Source organism: Sardina pilchardus, chromosome 17 (assembly GCF_963854185.1).
Source record: "Sardina pilchardus chromosome 17, fSarPil1.1, whole genome shotgun sequence".
NCBI lineage: Eukaryota > Metazoa > Chordata > Actinopteri > Clupeiformes > Clupeidae > Sardina > Sardina pilchardus.
Genome location: NC_085010.1, coordinates 7,487,406 through 7,505,521, shown reverse-complemented (window position 1 = coordinate 7,505,521; position 18,116 = coordinate 7,487,406). Strand labels below are relative to the sequence as shown.

The 18,116-nt window shown below is 46.0% G+C and overlaps 2 protein-coding genes across 2 annotated transcripts in view; one reads left to right on the top strand and one right to left on the bottom strand.

The window, feature by feature from the left end:
• Positions 1–483: 483 nt before the first annotated feature.
• On the bottom strand, positions 484–13,272 carry ing3 (inhibitor of growth family, member 3). Its single transcript, XM_062517636.1, has 12 exons — positions 13,155–13,272; positions 12,941–13,012; positions 12,062–12,162; positions 11,464–11,529; positions 9,641–9,737; positions 8,002–8,073; positions 7,762–7,878; positions 6,921–7,099; positions 6,551–6,747; positions 4,921–5,113; positions 2,388–2,426; positions 484–2,243 (listed from the first exon to the last, which is right to left on the bottom strand). Exons 1-12 carry the CDS (start codon positions 13,180–13,182, stop codon positions 2,127–2,129), a joined length of 1,278 nt encoding a protein of 425 aa, XP_062373620.1. The 5' UTR covers positions 13,183–13,272; the 3' UTR covers positions 484–2,126.
• Positions 13,273–15,503: 2,231 nt separating this feature from the next.
• Positions 15,504–18,116, top strand: part of tspan12 (tetraspanin 12) — a 24,225-nt gene continuing 21,612 nt past the window's right edge. The window contains exons 1-3 of the mRNA XM_062518147.1: positions 15,504–16,052; positions 16,148–16,280; positions 17,118–17,200. Of these exons, the coding sequence (XP_062374131.1) occupies positions 16,215–16,280; positions 17,118–17,200 (149 nt within the window). The 5' untranslated portion in view covers positions 15,504–16,052; positions 16,148–16,214. The remainder of the gene's footprint in view (positions 16,053–16,147; positions 16,281–17,117; positions 17,201–18,116) is intronic.

The following is an 18,116-nucleotide window of genomic DNA, read 5'->3' as shown; positions in this document are numbered from 1 at the left end:
CTTTTCATGGCCAGAAAACGCTGCCTATTTACATTCCAAGTGCCTCGCGGCGCGGTCTAAATTCGCACGCATGCCTTCTCGGTCGGGGGGTCGAACTATGCGCTCCCGTTTCGAGAGCCGACAGAACAGAAGCACCCCTAGCTATTTGTGGGACGACAATCCTCTGTGGGGAACAGTGACGGCTAAAACCAATGCGTGACAGGAATGAACGAATCAACAGATGGTTTTCGCGGACTCACTCACTTTTGAGTTTAGGATGACAGGTTATTAGTGCAAGGCTGATAGCCACCATCAATCAATGGGCTTTTCACTGATCCAGATGCCACGTCTCAAATTTAACATTTTAATGAATAGGGACAACATTATTTCAGCGAGAAATCGGCGTCCATCACATTCTTACCAAAAAACATAGGCTACTTAGTCTTCGTGACACTTTTAATGCAAACCACCGTTCAGCCAAATTATGAAGAGGACAACACAGGGTACCAAAAAAAAAGTTTTATTGTGTTTTTTTTTCTTTCCACATCTCTGGAAACGTTCAATTACAATTTCAGTGCAGAACGGCCTAGTAAAGACATACACACAGACACTTACGTCAGCACGTCCGCTCCGACGTGCTTACATACATTCACGCGCACTTACGTATAAACACACATACCTCAATAATCACTTTGTTCTATACAATTTTTTTTTGTTTATTTTACAGGGCTCACACTTTTAAGGTGAAGCATTGGTCAAAACAAAATCTGACGGACACACCACTTTAACCAGTAACTAGCACAACCATCTTAAAAAAAAAAAAAGAAATCTTTCAATCAGCAATTGACATTTAACATTTTTTCCTCATCTCCATGTAATCATTATCTTCTTCATCAACTGGCATTCTGAAGTTTCCAAACACCAATTTGTGACCAGAGGGAGGCAGCCCGAGTGCATGACTGGGAGGCACACCTGGGTAAGTTAACTCACAGCACGCAGTAGTAGCAGCAGCAGAAGTAATCCTCCTAAAAAAACATGCCCCCTGTCTTGCCCTGCCAGGACCATTAAGATACTACTAGGAGATTTACCACTTAATCCGAGCTAACCCAGAGTTAACTAACTAAGAAAGTTAATTAAGATACAGGGGTCTTCGACTAGGAGATTTACCACTTAACCTGAGTTCACCAACCCAGAGTTAACTAACTAAGAGAGTTATCTAAGTGAGTGAATTAAGTGAGTTAACAAACCCAGGGAGTTCACTAACCCATGTACAACAAACTCCTCCTCCAGATAAGATCCAACTCCAATATGACTGTGAGCCGGATCCAGCCCTGCTCAGGTGCGACTGTGGGCCAGTTCAGGGCCGGATCGGGTGTGACTGTGGGCCGGATCAGGGCGAGTTAGCTGCGCTCTGTATGGGTAGTAATGGGCAGATATTCGTCCTGGACTTTACCCTCGAAGCAGAGGACTGGGTGTGAATGTGTGTGTGAATATACACTAATGTGTGAGAATATGTGTGTGTGTGTGGGTGTGTGTGGGTGTTGGGATAGAAAATGTTCGAGCCTTTTCTTTAGTGAACAGCTGTATCTCACTCTGTGTGTGTGAGCGCGTGTATGTGTGTGTGTGTGTGAGAGAGAGTGATGGGACAGCGATGGTTAGGATGGCGTTTAGCGGACGCTGCTCGTGTGTGTGTGAGCTTGTATCAGAGGAGGCGTTTCACACTGCAACATGCTCAGGGGTCGCGACCCCCCCCACACACATGGCAGCTTGAGGAATGTCTGAGTGTGTGACCACACCGTCCCCACCCACCTGTTTTGCACACACACACACACACACACACACACACACGGCAAAGGACATGGCAGAGGTATGGATATGTCGTGTCTAATACATATGGGAAAATCACATTGCAGATACAGTGATATGTGTCTTACTCTCTCTCTCACACACACGCACACACACACACACACACGGTGGGGACGTAGCAGGAATAGCCTCTGCAAGGCTGAGATGGACAGTTCGGTTGGGATGGGTTGGGTGGGTGGCAGGAGAGGAGAGGAGGGAGGGGGGGTACTTGGGATCCTCCTGGGCTTTAGGAGAGAGGGGGGGGGGGGTACTTTGGGTCCACTGGGGGCATCACGAGGAGCTTATTTGTGTCTGCTGCCCCTCCTCTTCAGCGCAGCGTTACACTGGGGGCAATACCACTTGCCCTTGGGGGCTTCTGTCAGCCCCACACATCCGTAATGGAACCACTCGATAGGACACTACAGAGAGAGAGAGAGAGAGAGAGAGAGAGAGAGAGAGAGAGAGAGAGAGAGAGAGAGAGAGAGAGAGAGGTTAGTGAAGTTGTCTGTAGATAAACACAGTGAGGTGGCAATAGTGTGATGCGTGTAAAGGAGTGTTCTTACATCTGGGTTATCGCAGCCCACCATCTCACCGTAGGACACCTGCAAAACACCAAGCAGACCAGCCGTCACACACACAAAACATTAAAGCCAGATTGGACATCGTCACACTCTGACACACACACACACACACACAGCTAAGAACACTTCAAAGAGAGTCTGTTCATCTAATCACAGTCTATTGCAGCAAAACGAAATGGAACACCTCAGACCAAAATAGGTGCCGTTTGCCATCTTGTTCTCGTTGTTTGCCTTCTCGTCACACACACACACACACACACACACACACACACACACACACACACACACACACACACACACACACACACACACACACACACACACACACACACACACACACACACACACACACACACACACACACACACACACACACACACACACACACACACACACACACACACACAGTCCTCTGGGTTGACTGGATCATTTTTTCCCCTCCATTTGAGAGAAATTACAAAACAGGCAACATTTCATCATGCATCTCTTTTGCAGAGGGTCATTTTAAACACACACACACACACACACACACACACACACACACACACAAACTTGAGTGATTGTGATTATGTAATTCATCCTCTGTGTTGCTTTCCCCCTCTATAACCAGTTTGATGCCAGTAGACCCAGCGCTGCTTTTATGTTTGATTTGACTGGCCTCTAGTGGTGCAAGCGGGGAACTGCAGTAGAGCTCTTCAAACAACTATGGGGTTCAGTGTCACTGGAGAGATGCGTTACTTAACACCTCGTCCTAACAGCAGCCTTGCAAGTGAGCTACAGCGACAACATCAGTTGGACCGTCTTTTGAAAGTCCTAAGTGACCGCAAGACAGTGCAGCGGCACGCGTCCAAATGCGTCGGCGTACGAGGCCACAGCACCGTGAGAGACGCGGCGCCAAACACAATGCCAAGACATCCGACGCGACGTGACGCGACGAGTCACTCAGATCCTGGTACTCGTCGCGCGGACCCTGTTAGGGCTAGGTGCGACGCTAGACTCGCACGCTTGCGTTGTGTTGTGTTGTGACACTGCATGCAGGTGGGTTTCCTCAACGGTCAGGGTATGTACTAGGGTGCATACCTCGAAGCATAACTGTAATCTGATTGGCTGGTGCTGTCCGTTGCTGTCCGTTGGTTCAGCAAAATTCGAACATTTCTCAACTTCTTGACAGGAGGCAACAAAGCAAAGCAACACAACACAACGGAGCCACAATCCACTTGGACAGATGCCTTAAGCCTGGGTCAAGCAAAGCAGAGGAGTCTCCAGCACGGCGCTCAACGCCAGCGTCTGTAGTAGTAGTGTCACAATTATTCAGGTCTATGTGTAATGTTTAGCTTATTCTGTTTACCACCTCGTGGTTGGAATGGTTTCAAAATAAGAAAGCAGTTTCAAAATAAAAGCCCCCCGAAACAGAATAGGGAAACGCCCAAACATGTAAATAACATAAAAGGACTGCATTAATAGTATAAATTATTTTTCTATTTTTTTTTCTTTTTTTAATCGAATTGTGACTTTAAACTTGAAAATTAAATTGAATCGAGGCTTTGAAGAATCGTGACACCCCTAGTGTGTAAGCACCGTACTGTAAGGACACGGTCCAGTGGCAGCACTTTAAAATAGCTGTTAGGTCATCACACCTCGTGTGGTGTCCACCACACAGTGCTGTCCAGGCCAGAGATTTACTGTTGTAGCGTCCACTCCACCCGCACACACACACACACACATACACACACAGAGCAGGATATTCCTGGTGCGTTATGAGTGTTATGCAACCCAACCTGGCTGACCATGTGGTGTCCGGGCAGAGAAACATGGGCGTAGGTTGTAGGTTCACACACACACACACACACACACACACACAAAACTAGTTGCAGACGCACCATCATGACTCATTGGGGTCACAGGGTCTACTACCAAACACACACACACACACATACCTGGTTACAGATGCAGTATCAGAGCTCATTAGGATTGTAGGTCGCACACACACACACACAGTTGCTGATGCTGAGGTCGGGGTTCATTGGGAACACAGGTCCACTAACAAGTGCACACACACCTGGTTACAGATGCAGTAGCGGGAATCGTTGGGGTCGTAGGTCCATTAACACACACACACACACACACACCTGGTTGCAGATGCAGTAGCGGGAATCGTTGGGGTCGTAGGTCCATTAACACACACACACACACACACACACACACACACACACACACACAGACCTGGTTGCAGATGCAGTAGCGGGGCTCGTTGGGGTCGTAGGTCCATTCACACACACACACACACACACACACACACACACACACCTGGTTGCAGATGCAGTAGCGGGGCTCGTTGGGGTCGTAGGTCCATTCACACACACACACACACACACACACACACACACACACACACACACACACACACACACACACACACACACACACACACACACACACACACACACACACACACACACACACACACACACACACACACACACACACACACACACACACACACACACACACACACCTGGTTGCAGATGCAGTAGCGGGGCTCGTTGGGGTCGTAGGTCCAGTCCACCTGGCTGTTGGCGTCGGCCTCGGGCAGCGCGGAGGCCTGCTGCACCAGCTCATGGGCCAGCGCAGAGGAGGACGAGCACGACGACAGGGAGGAGGAGGAGGACGACGAAGACGACTGGTGGTTGGAAGACTTGTTGTTGCCTCTGTGTGGAGGGGAAGAGGAGGGGATGGAGAGAGAGAGGGAGGGAGGGAAGGAGTGAGGGAGAGAGAGGGAGGGGGAGATGGAGAGAGAAAGAGTGGTTGTTGAAAAGTTAGAGACTGATGTGTATAGCAAAAACAGACTCACTTTCTCTAACGCGCTGCTTTCCGACACAGAAACGCTCACAAGCGCGCGCACACACACACACTCTCACCCTGACTGCTTTCTAACTTTCTCTGTAGTCTCTCACACAAACACTCACAATCACAATCACTCACAATCACTCACAATCACAATCTCTCACACTCTCTCTCACACTCTCACACACACGCACACAGTAGTTTGATTGATGGGGGCTGTCTGGAATGGTGTCAAACATGGCAGCTGCCACCCGATGCATTTTTACATGCTGTTAACTTTAGCAAGGGAACATGAGTGAGCAACTTGAGTGAGTGAGTGAGTGAGTGTGTGTGTGTGTGTGTGTGTGAGAGTGTGAGTGTGGGTGTGAGGGTGTGTGTGTGTGTGTGTGTGCACCTGTGCGTCTACGAGAGAAATACAGTAAGGCACAAACAGAGATATTTAAAGATTCCATACTGTATCCACGGAAACAGAAAACTAGACGCTCTGTAACAGCTTTACATGTGAAGTAACTGTGGTGCAGGGTTCTACACGCCAACAAACACACACCTGTATCCCAGCAACACACACCAGTATCCCAGCAACACACACCAGTATCCCAGCAACACACACCAGTATCTCAGCAACACACACCAGTATCTCAGCAACACACACCAGTATCTCAGCAACACACACCAGTATCTCAGCAACACACACCAGTATCCCAGCAACACACACCAGTATCCCAGCAACACACACCAGTATCCCAGCAACACACACCAGTATCCCAGCAACACACACCAGTATCCCAGCAACACACACCAGTATCCCAGCAACACACACCAGTATCTCAGCAACACACACCAGTATCTCAGCAACACATACCAGTATCCCAGCAACACACACCAGTATCCAAGCAACACACACCAGTATCCCAGCAACACAAACCGTATGACACAGAGAGATCAGCAGCCACTATTACAGACAACAGACTGTCTGGCTACGATGGTGAGTGTGTGTGTATGTGTGTGTGTGTGTGTGTGTGTGTGTGTGTGTGTGTGTGTGTGTGTGTGTGTGTGTGTGTGTGTGTGTGTGTGTGTGTGTGTGTGTGTGTGTGTGTGTGTGTGTGTGTGTGTGTGTGTGTGTGTGTGTGTGTGATTTAGTTGTTTTTTGACGACTGTAGAGCTCCCTCTTGAGTCGTGATGCATTTGTATGTTACTCAGAAATGGTAAACGACAAACTTCTCACGACTTATCTGGCTACGATGGTGAGTGTGTGCATGTGTGTGTGTGTGTGTGTGTGTGTGTGTGTGCGTGTGTCTTACTTGGTCTTGCGGCCGCTGCCGCGGGCCTCGGCGCTGTTGCTGGGCTGCGTGAGGTTCTGGGTGAGGGTGGAGGCCAGGGCCGAGCTGGAGTAGGCGTCGCCACGGCCCACCGTGAAGTCCCGGCCCAGCTGGAAGTCGTTGTTCTTGATGGCCTCGTAGCTCGCCTTCAGACTGGACGTTCGCCTGCCCTCCTTCATCTAGACGGACACACGCAGAAACAATTAAGTTGGGCATATACAACAGTAAAAAAACGTAGTGATGGTGCTGGCTTTTGCCCCAGGGCCTGTTGGGAGGGATGTCCACACACACACACAACCTTAGCAGTGACTGTCTACACACACACACACACACACACACACACACACAGTACCTGAGCGGTGGCCTGGACGGCCTGTGCTGCTGCCATGGTGATGGCCCCAGCCCCGGCCCCAGGGCCTGCTGGGAGGGCGGTGAGGTTGTAGGAGCTGAGCGGCTGAGACGAGTTGACGCTGTACACGCTGTTCGCCGCCGCCGCCGCTGCCGCCGCCGACACAGTGTTAGCACGACAACCTGCGCCACACACGCACAAGACATGGGACGGATGTATCATTTGATGACTGTAGAGGTGTTATGTGAGATCAAGCTAGAGAGAAGGGGTGTGTGTGTGTGTGTGTGTGTGTGTGTGTGTGTGTGTGTCTGGTTTAGTTGTTTCTGACGACTGTAGAGCTCCCTCCAGTCATGATGCATTTGTATGTTACTCTGAAATTGTAAACAACAAACTTCTCACGCCTTATACCCCCTGTACACAATGCAAATGCTTTTGTTTTCTGTTATGGAGGTGAAGGATTAACAACACGTTAAAACCATCTCCAGAGAGCTCGATCTACTGACAAGGTCATGTTTCACGACTCTCGTGAGGTTTGTCGGGACGGCGCCCTTGGAAGTTGCACGGCTGGTTTTCTTGGTAGGGCCTCGCTGCGTCTATGCTGCAGAGCTATGCTAAGTGAACGACTTGCCTAATATACGTTCTTTTACCATCAAATTGGCCTCGTAAAGGTGAAAATCTTGCATGGTTTACCTTTAATGAACATAGGGATTCTATGTGTGATCAAGATAGAGAGAAGGTGTGTGTGTGTGTGTGTGTGCAGAGGTGGGAGAAAGTTCGTAATAAAATGTGTGTATAGGTGGATGATAAATATGGTGTGTGTGTGTGTGTGTGTGTGTGTGTGTACCTGGAGTGTTTTCCTTGGATGCATCCGACGTGAGTGTGGACAGGAGGGCCTCGGACTTGAACTTCTTCTCTGGCACGTGTTCCGTTGTGTGGTGAGCCGGCGTTGTGTACTTGCGCTCTGATGGGTAAAACACACACACACACACACACACACACTCTTTATTTGCTGGCCATTGGTACAAATAGAGCGGACCGACACAGTGACATCACAAACAGAAGAACAGGAAGAGGCGGGGCTTACTCTCTACGGTGGCGTGTGAGTGGACGTGGTGGTTATTGACAGGCTGAGAGGGGCTGTCCATCTCCAGCGATCCTGTCAACAGAGAGGCGGGGGAGGGGATTAAAACAATCTACTGGCAACTACACACACACACATACACACACACACACTTTCTTTCTGACTCTTACCTACACACACACACAAGCATTCTTTCCTATTCCCTTACACACCCACACACACACCCACACCTGGGAGATGTTGTCTACATTCACACACACACACACACGTCACATGGTCATCCCATTTCCACGGCATCAGCCAAGTGACTATCACAACTTAGAGGAAAGCTAATCGTACATCCTATTTGTACTGAGGGCTATTCTTATGGTGACAGACAACAAAGAAATTACGCAAAATCCGTAAAAAAAAATCCCCAGTCGTCTGACGAGAAGCGTCAGAGGACCCCCAGATCACGGTGAGTTCTGATGACTTCAAAGTAACAGGTTGTCACAAGCCGTCACCATGTACAAACGGAACTCGCGATAACTCATGCCATGACCCAAAGTCAAGTGTTCAGCCCAGGACTGGTCCACTCAACGTCCAGTGCATGTATGTGCTGTGACGAGAGCTGCTATACGCACAGGGACCTCAGGAGGGTCTAAATGTGCCGGTGTCCATTTGGCTTAAGGATGCGTCTTGGGTGAGCCAATAAGAAGTGGTCAGCTGAAAAACGTTGGCATTTACACACGTATCCAAAGTGTACCGCCGGAAACGTTACTGACCAGCTGGTGTTTACATCCCGCCACTGCTAACATCATCACATTCATTAGAACGCTCACTGTCCAGGACGCATCAGAATGCATTAGTGTTTACCAAAGCCATCGATATCTCAAAGTTGCGACACTACCATTGACTCCCGTGTACAAACAATGGCGGAACATCCGGGAACTATTCCATTGAGAATTAATGAATATCTCAGGTGTTATAATAAGACTTTTCTACATGACTTATAGTCGTGTGCATAATAATGCATTTTCATTGAGTAATATATATGTATGTGGAAATGCAGTTTATAGTAATTTTCATCGAGTATTTACCGTAAATATTAATGCGATCGCTGCTGTCAATCCCGTAGTAAACCAGGGACCGAGGGAACTACTGAGTCTACCCACTAACCATGTGACCGCTCTAATCTGGCTTTAACATGGAAGTCAACGGCTGTCGCAACTTTGAGATATCGATGGCTTTGGTGTGTGTGTGTGTGTGAGAGTGTGTGTGTGTGTGTGGCCGAATGAGTCTCAGACCACCTCCACGAATGGTTTGAGTGATCAGATCACAACGCATCTAGTTGACCGTTTGCGACTGTATTTAGAGCTGACCACTGGTGATCAGATTACCCAAGAGGCATTTTAAAAACAAATGTAAACAGGAACAAACAAATGTAAACAGGAACAAACACCTGTAAGCAGGTACCTCCTTCCTAGAACTCTCTCAATAGTTCTAAGATAATTCTAATTCTAGAACTCTCTCAATGAGATTAACGATGTCGTTATCGTTACAGTTTATGTGTGAACGTTGTCATTCATATTGTCGAGAGGGATATTTGTTTATAGTTATCGTTATCGTTCTTGGTGTGAACGGCCCTTAAGACGAGACTCACGTCGCTCCAGGATCTCGGTGATTCCGGCATTGTCGGCCTCCAGCTCCATCTTGAACTTGGCCAGCTCTTGGTCCAGCTTGCGTAGGTGACGATCCACCTGGACACACACACACACACACAAAAAACTAAACGTCATCTTACACAGGTGAGGATGCACCTGGGCACAAAAACCTAAACGTCATCTTACGCAGGTGAGGATGCACCTGGGCACAAAAACCTAAATTACCTAAATGTCATCTAACGCAGGTGAGGCTCCACCTGGGCACAAATAAAACTAAATGTCATCTTACGCAGGTAAGGATGCACCTGGGCACAAATAAAACTAAACGTCATCTTACACAGGTGAGGATGCACCTGGGCACAAAAATCAGAAGGTCACCTACTGCACATCTTAGGTAGGCAATGGACCACTACAGTTCACTACCTGTGTGCAGTGAGGCAAAGTGAAGTGTGTCATGGAACTTTGAGGAACCCCATGGCTTTTTATGTAGACTCATAGCAAATGGGCTACTGGGCTTTAAAAAAATCACATCAATGCAATCACAGTTTCTTAATTTAAACAGTTTTAGGTTGACACAACGTGTCTGATCTAAAATAGCCTACAGCTCTATTATGCACTTAATTCACCATCACACCATCTACCTTACGTCTATATGAATGACTACTTAAAATTCATTAATGCTCAACTTTCTAAATTCTTCCAATTCAATGTCAGAAACATTTTGCAGCTGAGCGGCAGTTCCATACTTTTGATTATGGTGCTCCACTGCCACCTAGTGGCTAATCCTGACGCTGCATCCACAGCTTCCCACCAATGCACTTTGCCATAATGGGAGTATCAACTTCACTCATTAAAAGACAGGACATTATTTAGTAATTGCAGTTATGGCTATTGTTACCTCCGCCAAAGAGGCTATATTTTCTTCGTTTGGTTGTATGTTTGTTCGTTTGATTGTCTGTTGGCAAGATAACTCAAAAGCATTTTCAGGGAAGGTCTGAAATGACCCAAGGTAAAAATATTACATTTGGTTAAATTGGGAGTGATCCGTATCACCGTCTTGATCCAAGAGGCGGCTATGTTTTCGCTTGGCGGAAGTCTGCGCTCTCCGAGTGCTTTTCTAGTTATTAATAACAACGGATTCTGCATTTGAGTGTACCTCCGTTTAGTGGAGCTTCTCACACAACAGGCTATTAGGCATTCAATGGAGATATTGTGTTCAGCCTAGGAATGATAGCTCTTCATACTTCATATATGCGAGCTGAAGAGGGCCAGACTGGCCGAAAAATGATCGCTTCAATAAAGTATTTGGCTTATACTCGGAGTATGCAGCATCTCTCTCCTTAATAAAATTATATTCCTAGTTGCCTGCACCTCGATTTTGGTGAGCATTTTGGTTTATCTTCATACTCATGACAGATTAGGACTTATAGTACATTTCTAATTGACCACCTGGAAACTTCCGCCTGGAGTCACAATACATGAGATAACCAGACGAAGGTCTAAAGAGCAAAATGTAGTTCACAGTAAATTTGACATTGCTAAGGGAAAACACAGTGCGCGGAAGTATTTCGAGTTCCATGGAAATCACGAGACAAAAACAATAACAATATGTTCTGGTCAAGGTGTAAAGGTGAAAAAAAATATCAGTTTGAAGTTGTAAAGATGGACAATTACATGAACATTTGCCACGAGTATGAATAATTGTGGCCTTATGCTGTGGCTCATTTGTAATCCATTTGCACTCGTATGCCCATTTTCCCAGATACAAGTAGGAAGGTTGGAAATGGAGCATGCAACACTGTCACTACGACATCAGACTCACCAGATCGTAAATCTGATTGGCCAGCTGGACCTTCTCATCTGCATCCTCTAGCGCCTTGTAGTAGTCCTGAAGCCAAAGCAAACCTTCCGTCATCTCACAAGAACGTCAACAAACAACACTGCGTGGGTAGATTACTCATGTAAACATTCTTTATGAAGTGTGTAGACACGTCTTGACATTTGGTTGGACACTACATGCTGTTTATGAAAGCAGGAGACAATGCCTACAACAATGTCCATCATTGACTTTTCTGAATGCTTAAATCTCTTTTTTTCTTTCGTCAACAAACAACACTGTGTGGGTAGATTACTCATGTAAACATTCTTTATGAACAGTGTGTAAACACGTCTTGACATATGCTTGGATACTACATGCTGTTTATGAAAGCAGCAACAATGCCTACACTACATCCATCATTGACTTATCTGAATGCTTAAATCTTTTTTTCTTTTAACTTGTTTTACTTTAATGTGCCTTTGTTTACATGCACGGCACAGTGCTGTTATGGCTATGACGTGTCCTTCATAATAAACAACGTATTGCTCATCTTATTTCTTGCAACACTCTAAAAACGAGGACAGGTGACTAGCTAAGTTACCTTTTTAATGACCTCCATCTGTTCCTCCCTCCACTCCGGCTTGTTCTTTTTGGCGTTGATGAAGAACTCATTCACGCGTTGCTCCAACTGGTCCATAGCGTCTGACAGAGACACGCACTGTTAGCTAGGACCTTGGATACCAGACCATAACTCAAGCCATTTCAATCATACTGGTATTGTATACAGGTGTGTGTGTGTGTGTGTGTGTGTGTGTGTGTGTGTGTGTTGATAGTATCGTATTGTTCCCAATAAAGTTTATGCTTAACTCACTTGCCAGCTATGAAAACAAAATCTATTCTTTAATACAATAATGCTTTTATACAGACTCGGAGAAGATGTCGGACTATATGCTATAGTGTGTAACTTACACAACTATGTCCGGACATCAGTGGAGTAACGTCACTAGTAAATTGTAAACAAACCAGCCCCCGTGTGTCAGAATCAATACCCACCAGAGAGACAAAGAGATGCCGGTTGCTTACTGAACAGCCTGCCGTTAGCAAATTAGCTATTCGCATTGTTCGTTATTGTAAACAGTGCGTAAGATTTATTACTGTTTTCACTCACAATGCTCAAGTTGCTAAGGTCAATAAAAGTGGGCTTAACCTGCAAATGTTGCAGTCCTGCATCACCTAACGCACACTGACGAAAGTTCATGATAAGTTCAGCGGATAGCTTAACCATAAGGATCTTGTTATGGTATGAACGGCAGCCTAAGTTACCGTTATCACCTCCCCTAGTTACTCATTAAGATAATTTTACTAATCACCGTGCTTCTTACAATGCTATGATAAAACCTGTAACTTGAATCAGTTAAGTATTAAGGGCATTGTTATGAGTGGTTGTGTTGGGATGCGGTCACGTTGTAGCAATGCCTACTCTGTACTTGGAGGTCCATCTCTCGCATTTCCGTAAACCTGTCGCGGAGATCCATGGGTAGCTGCTCGATCACTGCCAGAGAGAAGAAAAAGCCAAATCACTGGCTAGCACGGCTAGCATGTAGCCTGAGCGCGAGCTCACGTTAATTAAGCCCATCTGGGGCACGGATTGCACCAACGACGGCATCAGTGCATGTAAAAATAAACATACTTACTTTCGAGGTAGTCCTCTAAATACAGCATTTTGGTAGATTGGTGGTTTTACGCGTAATATGAAAGGAATTGTGATCTTCAATATGGCGCCGTCAGTCACTGAATGCCGAAGGAAAAAATATTTTCCTGAGGTCAGTGACGTAGACGGCGTGAGTTTGGATTGGACAACGGCTGCGCAGAAGCTCATTCATGATTAGCCATGCCTTCTGGGACTTGTAGTCTCCTGCTTGGCTGGATGCTTTGGAATTAATTACTAGCATTCAACTCTATACGCTATAAACATTACCAATCAACTGACAATTATTATCCTTTATTTGTTATTATTAATCTAATAACAGTGACCAAATCACGCTGCCTCTCTGAAACACGCAATATGGATAGGCTATTGCAAGATGGATAGATAGGCTAGATAGAAAGACATACTTTATTGATCCCCAAGGGGAAATTCAAGATGTAAGAATGTAAGATATAATTGAAAAGGCTATTTCAAGTAGGGCCTAGGTTTAAATTTGTTGACAGGAACACAATTTCAATTTGCGTATTGTGTGTCATCACCTGCACATATTCATGATCTCTCTCTCTCTCTCTCTCTCTCTCTCTCTCTCTCTCTCGCTCTCTCTCACACCCACAAACACACACCCACCCACACCCACAACGAGGTAGGATAAGAATAAGCCATGAAGTCATTCTCTGAAAAATATATATAGCCTACCCTTCCAAAACCTAATTCAACTTGTTACAAACAACACTATTAAATCAATAATGACAGACAACTCATTATGAAAGACAAATATCAGTCCTTGGGGCACAGTCATCCTTTCGTTTTGCAATTTGTCTGCCTATTACATCCTCCAGTGTGGGCGTATAAATCAGAATAGAGCCTTTGCTTTTACATCTTTTCTTAAGGCACAAAATACTTCACTGGCCACTCTGAACAAATTGTTGTAGGCTAATGCATCACTAGGCCTACTTGGGCCTAAGGTTTGGCCAAATTGATTTTTAACTTACCTAACTACAGGCTTGGGTCCGGCCAGAAGGGGGCACTAGAATGATTAACCATCATTAACCAGCAGCAGGTTAAAGGCCAACTTGCTGCAAAGCTCCAATGCAAACACCTCCATAATACTGTAGGCCTAGTGCAGCATAGGGAAATTAAGGCTACTCTGCCACTCTGGTCCAAACCTTCACCTGTATGTTTGTATGTATGTATGTATGTATGTATGTATGTATGTATGTGTATATATGTACAGTATGTATGTATGTGTGTATGTGTATGCCTGTAAGTATGTACCGGTATGTAGGCCTATGTATAAAAGTAGTGTATGTAAAACTACTATAGGCCTACATGTACTTGTAAGAATGCAAATATATAAACAAAGCATTGTACTAAATCACTGTACTAAATGTAATAGGCTTTTGGTCAATCAGTCTTTGACTATCTCTTATGACTATGCTATTTTTATCTTATTTGTCCATATTAGGCTACTAGAACTGTTTTGCTATGCTTACATATTTTATTGTCCATTCATGTGCATTTATCTCAGTATTTAGTATTTTACTGTTCTTATAGTCATATTGATTTGTTGATTTGCTGTTGTTGTTGATCATCCTGTTTACATACTGTAGGCTATGTTGTGTGTGGTGTCTTAAGCTGGGACCTTGAATTTCCCCATGGGGATCAATAAAGTATCTATCTTACCTATCTATCTATCTATCTATCTATCTATATAGCCTATATATACGTGTATATATATATATATATATCAGTCAGTCAGTCATATGAGACCAAGAAAGGATGTATCACCGTTATTAAAAATGATAAATAATGAATAATATATGGCCCATTATTATAGGAAATAATGGGCCCATAATGATCAATGAGGGCATATAGACATTAGCCTGGTCAACACCTGGATCCTCAGAGTTATCAGATCAGATCGGGGACTGTGAACAATTAACTAAACAACCTGTTTGGATTTTCGCGAGTTGGCGCACCTAGACAAACTTCGCCTTGGGTCCTCCTGCGGCACGCGCTCGCACGCACGCACGCTCGCACGCACACACACACACACACACACACACACACACACACACACACACACACACACACACACACACACACCCTCCTCGGTTTTGACCTCTTGAACCGATGCATGCTATCTCCTGAAGGCGGATATGTGCATTCCCGACCCCCATCGGAGGGCGCCTCCCTCCCTCAGTATTAACCTAATGCGGTTACCCTGTATAATTAGCTCCGCTCGTCTCTAGGACCCTGCGGCATCGTCCGGCCCGCATGACACAGAGCAGGCTGCGCGTTAAGTTACCGAAACTCCTTACATGCAGAAGTTCAGTGTGACAGCCCCTCAAACTTCTCTCCGCATTTGCAACATAAGCCATTAACCTACATGGTACAGAAGTATCGCTGAACGACGGGGTGGGCGTACGACTGACAGGAGGAACTTTTTTGAATGAGATGTCCGAGTTGTCTTTTTTTTTTAATGTGATTTACGCATCTGAATTTGCCGCTGCCGTGCGCGAGATGTTTGGATTTCCTCTCGTAGACGAAGTTTTGTTTGGACTGTTATGATCTCCCCAACTGATAGGAATCGACTTTTAAAGCTGAAGTTGTGACAATAGCCAACTGTTATGCACTAAACGGGAGACGCAAGTTTTGGGAATTATCTTCTGGATGCTGTTTTCTGCACTCGCCTAAGTGAGTGATGATTGATTCGGATGTGTCAGCACCACCGAGCGCTCATCCGCGCAGTCCATCGTCCTGAAGGTCGACAAAGTAAGAAACCACCTGTTGCAAATGCTTTCAAAAACTTCCCACGGATATAACATGCCTAATGGAGACTGCTACTCGGGAAAATACATACATATGGTAGTGTAAATAAATGGTATGTATAATCCGATTTCACAGATGCATACAAACTTTGAACTCAAGTTTTCTTTTTGTTGATTCTGAATAATATTTGGTCGACTTTTTCCGTAGTGGATTATGTTGCCATGGTGGCGAGAGTTAAAATGAGGAGTCTTGACCAACAGTTGGTGCTCTCAGAATGGCTCGTGAGGATTCGGTAAAGTGCTTGCGCTGCCTGCTCTACGCTCTCAATTTACTCTTCTGGGTAAGCAAAGCACGGCTCCCGAAGCAGGTGGTCGGGACGAAACGGGGCGCTCACGTTACACACGGCCGCCAACTCCTCTACCCTCCACACACACTCACTGACTGTGAAAGCGTGCTTCCAAGACGTTGTGACGGTTAGGCTTCGAGAGGGGTTGGTTTGGGCACCCCACACAAATGACCAGTCCACTAACAAGCGCGAGCGAGCGCTATAGCCACGAATCGCCCGGCATCCATCTGGGGCGCGTGCTATCCAATTCCGTTTCCACGCGGAGTATGCCCAACCGGCGTGTTTGAAATTCTTTGCTATTTACAGGAAATAAAACATGATAAGGTCCTCGGTTGGCATTTTAGACAACGGAATGCAAACGTTATGCAAACCACTGTAGTAGGCCTAGTGCCTCCACCACCGTGACCAAGTCGGCCAACTACTTAGCATTCACCTCGTGCCAAAGATAGTATTGTAGATTTATTAGGATCTGGCCAATCAAGCTGCGCTTTTAACCATGTCAGTGAATATGATGTGTTAGTTGCTTTGAAGATGCGTACACACACAGGCAGACACACACACACACACACACACACACACACACACACACACACACACACACACACACACACAGACACACAGTGACTGGCCACTATCCAGTTGACTAGATAGATAGATAGATATGAAAACACATGAAGCCTGATGATAGATAGACTACTAGATATGAAACACAGCCTGATGAACCAGCTGTTACTTTTTTACATTGCTGTGTAGGCCTACCAACAGACCTCTCTCACACACCCCTCCTCTTCCTCCCTCTCTCCCTCTCTCCCTCTCTCACTCTCTCTCTAGCTGATGGCCATCTGTGTGTTGGGCGTGGCGGCCTGGCTCCGAGATTACCTGAACACTGTGCTCACGCTCACCGCAGACACCAGGTGAGTGACAGCCAGCAGGTGTGTGTGAGCCGAGGAGGCAAGAGGGAGGTGCACACACACACACACACACACACACACACACACACACACACACACACACACACACACACACACAGCACACACACACACACACACACACACACACACAGAGCTTAGTGATCAGCAACCATAAGCTCAACAGCAGATGCAGTTCAGTGGCTGTAGTTCTGGAGTGTGTTGCGGTCTTTTAGCAATCTGAGATTTTGTGTGTGTGTGGGTGTGTGTGTGTGTGTGTGTGTGTGTGTGTGTGTGTGTGCGTGTGTGTGTGTGTGTGTGAGTGTGTGTGTGTGTGGAGCTGAACGCTGCAGAGTCTCACTACTCTCGGGGTCCCGTAGCTGTAAAGCTGTCAGATGCTCTGCGTAAACATGGACATAATGAGCCTGGCTTCCCTCTTACTGCTGCAGTGGTGTGTGTGTGTGTGTGTGTGTGTGTGTGTGTGTGTGTGTGTGTGTGTGTGTGTGTGTGTTGGGCTGAAGCTTTGCTAAGGTGTTTCTGTGTAAATACATTGCAGTTTTGCTGAGATATACTGTATGTGTGTGTGTGTGTGTGTGTGTGTGTGTGTGTGTGTGTAAGCCAGCTGTGTGTGTGATTGCAGGGATGTTTGTGTGTATGTGTGTTTATCTGTGCAGTCTGTGTATACGATATGTTGGTATTCAATTTGTTTATGTCTGTGTGTGTGTGTGTTTGTATGTGTGTGTGTGTGTGTGTGTGTGTGTGTGTGTGTGTGTGTGCGCTAGTTTGTGTGCATGTGTGTGCCTGTTAGTCTATTTGCCTGAGTCATAGTGTGTTTAATTGATGTGTTTGTGTGTCTTTGTTTATGTCTGTGAGGACATGTTTGTATCTGTGTGTGCATGCAGTATATGTGTGTCTGTGTGTG